At 40.2% G+C, this 6,504-nt stretch overlaps 1 protein-coding gene across 2 annotated transcripts; it reads right to left on the bottom strand.

The window, feature by feature from the left end:
* Positions 1–984: 984 nt before the first annotated feature.
* Positions 985–4,109, bottom strand: mul1 (mitochondrial E3 ubiquitin protein ligase 1). Of its 2 annotated transcripts, XM_083769265.1 has the most exons (5): positions 4,052–4,109; positions 3,263–3,401; positions 3,064–3,151; positions 2,815–2,935; positions 985–2,535 (listed from the first exon to the last, which is right to left on the bottom strand). In XM_083769265.1, the coding sequence occupies exons 2-5, from the start codon at positions 3,383–3,385 to the stop codon at positions 1,806–1,808; spliced, it is 1,062 nt and encodes a 353-aa protein (XP_083625391.1). In that variant the 5' UTR covers positions 3,386–3,401; positions 4,052–4,109; the 3' UTR covers positions 985–1,805. The 2 variants fall into 2 exon arrangements, with proteins under 2 accessions (XP_083625391.1, XP_083625390.1); XM_083769264.1 differs by lacking the exon at positions 4,052–4,109 and having other exon boundaries at positions 3,263–3,702.
* Between the last annotated feature and the right edge of the window lie 2,395 nt (positions 4,110–6,504).

The following is a 6,504-nucleotide window of genomic DNA, read 5'->3' as shown; positions in this document are numbered from 1 at the left end:
CTTTGACCGCACAGAAGAGGACTTCACTACTTGAAATATTGATCGGCGAGTCTCGTTTTGGCCCGGGGACCACCAGCCGGCCAAATGGACCCTTAGCTGAGTGTACGAATGGTACCGAACTAATCCAAATGGTCCAGGTCGTGGATAATCACATGCCTGATGAGTAATCTCTGGAAAAAATGTGTAATACATAATTATGTAACTTCAAAATAAGTATCCTTCTTAAAGCTATTTCTATGTTAAAATAGTATGTTCAATAACAGGGTCTCTAGCCGTCTCCTCGTATGTGCAGTGCTTTAGTGAACAGAAAATACATTTTCATCAGGATACTAGTTTCACCCAATAAGGAGATTGGATCCGTATCCTCATGTTGTATTGTGACAAAACAAATTATATATTTTTTCTATTCTCAAAAGAGAATAGAAATTTGTCACCATGTTAAGGATGTCAGGCCTACTTTATTTTATTTAAATCTGTGCTTCTTTATTTTTCTGCAAGGTAGACAACTCCCTCTTCTGGCAGCATTAGATCATCCGCAACCGAATTGTGTCAAATTTGATCTCTCCGTCTCAAAAATAGTCCATGATTTAGCTTGCCTTGTATAATAAAAAACATTTGAATTATATTTACCAATTATATTGGCGATCTGTTAAAAAACTATTGTATTTTCATGAATCTAACTACTAAGATCTAGCTGGGAGGAAACTCCCAGCTATTGTTTTTTGGCATGGTGTTAGGCATGGGCTGATGGACATTGTTTTTTGGCATGGTGTTAGGCATGGGCTGATGGGCATAAGGTTTTCAAAAACCATTGCAAACGAGTTTGGCACGCCCTCTAGTGGTCCATTTGCAATGAATCGAATATTAGTAGCAGGCCTATAATGGTTCAGGTTTATAAGCACAAATAATTGATAGAATAAAAAATAATCGATGGATTCGGTTACTATTACTATAAAGCGTAGATATTGAGGTTCCAAACGGAGCTATGGGTATCCCAAATGTATTCTTTATTTTGCCCCATTCAGAGAACTCATTTCGGTGAAACAGGAACTCGGTTTGGCTCCTCCCTTTTCTTAGTCCCCTGCCACCCGGGTGCTTCTGTGTTTATTCCTACTAAGAACGTCACTACATGTTTAAGACAGTGGTGCCGTCTTGAGAGATTACTCTTCCCCAAGCGTTTAAATAAATTGAAATTTGTGACTGATGGAATTGCCACTCCCAACTTTATCCGCTGTGCACTGCCACAAAACAAATATATGATCCCAAGTCCCAACGTCAAAGGACCACTTCACCACTTTTCAACCTATCTTCATATAATTGGTCCTCACTAATGATCATGATAAAATTGCAGCATTTTTTTCCTACTCGGTCTGTGCCTCATAGGAGAGAGATGGGGAATCCAAGCTAATAGAAACTGCTGGCTTTCTATACCTGAAAAGTTGCAATGCAAAAATGGACGCCATCGTTCTCACGATAATACAAATCTAAATATTGTTTAAATAAATCTTGCCTAATGATGATGTCACTGGTGGATGGGTTAGACACAGACTGTGTCGAAATAAATTGTGGTGTTTTATCATGAACATTAGTGAGGACCAATTATATAAAGATAAGTTGAAAAGTGGTTAAGTGGTCCTTTAAGTGGCTCTCTTTCAATATCACACAGTCCCAAATGAATTAGCTTTAAACCAAATGCATGCCATGGATTCTTGAACAAAACAAAAGTCAAAATTGCAATTATTTAAGTTGACTGTCACTGTCATTTAAGACTGTCACCTACTACAAACTACAGTATATTTATACCTTTAGCTGTTATAAAGTGGAACCACCCTGTCTATAGTTGCTCTGCAAATGGGGCATGTCTTTGGCTCTGGCAAGGCCTGGTAGCACTGTGTGCAGCTGCACACATGTCCACACTCAAGGAAGACCACGGTCCTTTCCTGGCTCAGGCAGACGGTGCAGGCACTGGGAGAAACGCTGGCTTCCTCCACGTTCAGTTCACGCATGCGCTTCCTCTGCTGCTCCTTGAACTCCGCCAGCATCCTCCTCTCTTTCCTCTGGTGTCTGTGCTGCACATACTGCTTCCACAGAATGAAGAGGAACGTGGAGCAGGCGGCGACGCCAAAGGCCACGGTCAGAATGCGCCATATTTTGAGTCCACTCTCCTCCTTCCTCAGCAGAGAGTCGTAGTCAAGCCGACTGAGGAAGTACTGGTAGCCCTGCTTGGGCGGTTGGAGCTTGACCAGGCTGTTGTCCAGCACCAGCTCTCCCACTCCTGTGATGCTCTCCCCGAGCCGCAGCATCTCTTCGGTCTCGTGGATACCCTTTGGTCGCTCACCGCTGATGAAGTGGCCAATTACATTGGTGATGGACTGAACAGTAGGGTGGAAGTTCTCGTATGTAGTCTCCAGGTCCAACTGCGCGGAGTCCAGTGGCCGCATGACGCGCACTGTCGCTGTAATGGCGTCATCATGGGACGCGAGGACGAAAGGAACAGTGTTGGTGCGCTGGTGGATTATCTTCTCGGTGTCATTCCTGCATTTTCACATCCGGAACAGGCATTCAATATTAATCACGTGAATAGCTTAAATCCTATTCTGCACATGCTATAAGGTAAGCATTCTGCAAAAAACAGGTGAACATTCAGCGAAAATAAGTGAACATTTGGCACAAATAGCCAATCTACAAGCTCACGTGTTGCAACGCATTGTAAACTTGCAGATCTAGATTGTAGTTATGCTTTATAAACATACGAAGTATATAGGTTTGTGGTTAAACAGCTTTGTTTTGATTGCAGTAAGATGCACCACTTACCAGAGATGAGTGGTGCGATTCCATACCATCTTCTTTTCCTTCAGAGTCAGCCTTTCAATGACGCCTTCACAATTGCCAACAAACTGACTGTTGAGAGTTTCCTTCACAGATCTCACAGCACCTACAATAAGACACAAGATAAAGGTCAACTCACAAATGATAATTGATAATTATAAACAAAAAAAAATTGGTTAATCAGTTTATTCAGGAATAGTACCATAATAATGGAGACTAAAAATGGATTCACACCTTCTATCACAGCATATGGAACACATCTTCCAGGAGTTGCTGACAGGATGTTTTTCAAATCCTGGTCAATGGATATCTTTTTTGCTCCCTGTGGAAGACATAATCATGTAATTTAAAAATGGAACAAGAACTGCTTGAGCCAGTTCAGGAGGGTGGTGACGGTGTGACTGGTGTCTGTAATATGGTTGCTGATGCTGACCTTTAATCTGGAGACTATTGTAGCCCTTCTCTTGTAAAGTGTATAAAATACTCCAGTCAGGGCTGAGGTGGTGGCAAGAATCACCACTTGTGCTGGTGAAATCTTCCCACTGGAATCCATCATGTGTGATCGGTTTTAACTGCAGCAAACAAACGGCAATATCCAGGTCTGAACATCACATTCAAAAGGTTTGGGTTAAATTAGCGTTTACATAAATCTATTCAGACATGCAGTTGTCCCTTAATTGTCACGATTCATTTTAATGTAGGCCTAAGGCTTAATAATTAAGGTTGCAATTTGGACAGTAACACTAACGTCAAAGATTGAGGCAACAGCATTTTCTTGGTCCACGCTAAGAAACATTATGTGATGTAGTTTGTAGCTAACACAAAATGTTCTGGTAACGTTAGCTCTTCGTTAGCCTTGGATCAAGAAGTCTATAGATATATATTTATCGAGCCTGACTTTTACTTTCTTATGATAGATATCAAATCCAATCTATTTATTTTAAACGTTGACCTTGACTGACGTGTGCTATAGTGTACAAAATATACAAATGATGTCTGGTTAAGTTAAACAGAGTAGTGCAAACATTTCAGTTCTCAGTAAAGTAGCTAAGCTTTGCCATTGCATTTGGTTAATTTGGCTAGCTGCTGAACTGTTTCAGCGTTGAGTTGCCGTTTGTCACCATAGGCTGTTCAAATAATAAAAGGCGAAATGACTACATTTACGATGAGAAGTGACTGGTGATAGCGAATCAAAAACACCTCGAAGGGTGTTTATACTCACCCTATACAGTACCATACTGTGGTAACTGTCATGTCCGTGTTTCCTCCGGAAATTGTCTAGACAATTGCAGTTTTCGTCTTTGCCAGAAGATGTCAGTAAACAATCACTTATGTTACCAACTGCTTATTGTGCAATATTACATTATCACTATGACGTCCCTGCGGGCAGGCCCAGTACACATAGCCAGGTCGGTACACATCCGAGTAGAATTGAATAAAATAAGCCAGTATCACTATGAATAAACATAGTCAAGGTGAAATTTGATATGTATTTATTTATCACAGTTAAGGTTATTTATAAAGAAGGGCATGCAAATTAATAAAGTCATTCACACAAACATAAATCAGACAGGCCCCCTTATCCAAACAAAACGACATCCATAAATTAGTTTTTACAAAACGCCTTGAGTGATTCAGATTCTAAGCCAAAATCAATTTTCTCCTTTATTGGCAAGAAAAATAATGTGCCCAAATAGGACAACACGCTCATGCTGTGTGATGCAATATAATAACTAAATGTGCAATGGATACAGGAGTATTAAATTATTATGTTGAAACGTGGCCTGTACTGTGTCAGGGTTATGAAAACACCTCAAAAGCATTGAGCGTAGCCATTTCAAACTGTCACAAATTCACTAACTACATTAATGTCTGACAGCAGCCGCTCTGGTGCTTTTTATCCAGTCATAACTGAAGAAAGATTAGCATAATATTCCCACTGTCCGCTCATTCACACTGAGCAGTCACTGCCAGTTTGCTATTAGTTTCAGTCATAGAGTTATATATACTCTAAGAGGTTTCAGTGCATGCGGTTTCCTCAAATCAAAACCAGACCTGTACGTACCCGCCGGCCACGTCCGTCGTCCGGCCTACTTGAGAACAATGCAACTTTGGAACCTAATAATACCGTAATAAAATACCTGTTTTAACTGTCTGTCTGTGTCCCACATGGATATTCTGTTGTAGGCTATCTGCCTAGGACAAACTAACTGACTGTGAAAAGTGGACTGGTTAAGTAATCAATTGTCAGGTGTGGGGTTGCCATGGCAATCAATTGGCTGAGGCAGAGGCTGGAAATTGCACAGGTGAGGGGATGTTGGCTGATTAGGCCCACTGGCAGAGCCCATGCCAAAAGCACAGCCTTTTGTGGTGGTTCTGGAGATCCGTGGGTCAGACAGACTCGATACCCGGCGTGTGTGTCGAATTAGAAGTCGTGGGGCACAGGAGCAAACGGTTCTCGAGTTACATGCACTACAACCGCTACACACACGCACGCACGCAGACACAGAGACGTGGCGCATTTTGTGACAACGATACAGTTGATCCATACGCAAGAATGTAAATGTTACCACCATGTTCAGTCAGCCTGCCTAATACCTGCATGTCAAAAATAAACTTAGCAGCCATTCTCAGCTAGACTGAACACTCGAGTCAGTTGAGTGTCACTCTTTCCTCCAATAAATATTTATCAACAACCTTCCCCAACTCGTTATTTAGATTTGTCTTTCCATTGTTCCTTTTGAGATGAGAAAGCTTTGTAAGCTTCTTCTCAAATTACCTTTGCTGTCACACAGGCAGACTTGGCTTTCATTCTCCTGCACTATACTTCTGTAAGTTCTCTCAGTTTTATGCCAACAGGTTGAACCAGCCAAGCACTTGATTAAGCTGATTGTAAATAAGATAATATTAGGGGGATGTATGCCTATTAGATATAGTGAAACTGGTATTGTCATTAACAATTCAGCAATAAACATTAATTAGCATAGTTGGTAACAGAGGACCAGAGGTGGATAAACTACTCAATTGTTTTATTTCAGTAAAAGTACCAAAATACTGCAATATAGAACTACTCCGTTACAATTAAGTAATAGTCCGGAATTCAAAATGTACTTGGGTAAAAGTACAAAAATATCAGTATCAAAATGTACTTAAAGTACCAAAAGTAGGCTACTCACTATGCAGAATGTCTCATTTTTCGAATGTATATAAATACATTAAAAAATCTATCTATTTGCCTCTGAGATGTAGTGGAGTAGAAGTACAAGTATTGGAAATTGGAAATACACAAATACTGTACATAAGTAAATGTACTTAGTTACTTTCCACTACTGCATAATAATGAACATAATCAATAATAGATTGGACTGTCAAATTAATGTGGAGAGCAGAATAGCAGTCAAACCACACATCAACCAAAAAATTGCCAACATTGCCTCTTTAAACTATCCTTCAAAAAATCTTTAATTTCAGTAATGTAGCGGCAATGGCTTGCAAAATAATTCTCCTCGCTCATTCATACTTTGACATGATCAATCTGAATTATAATTGATTATCCTACACTGTAAAAACATCAGTGTTGATTTATCCAATTGTAACTCAGAGGGTGTACTGTACACTGTACACCTATTATGGAACCAAAATGGCCTACAAGCTTTTTGATTGACCTATTTTCAT

The sequence above is a fragment of the Protomyctophum parallelum genome (genome assembly GCF_964188405.1).
Source record: "Protomyctophum parallelum genome assembly, chromosome: 7".
Classification (NCBI taxonomy): domain Eukaryota; kingdom Metazoa; phylum Chordata; class Actinopteri; order Myctophiformes; family Myctophidae; genus Protomyctophum; species Protomyctophum parallelum.
The sequence above is the reverse complement of the archived record's forward strand: the minus strand, read 5'-3'. Positions and strand labels throughout refer to the sequence as shown.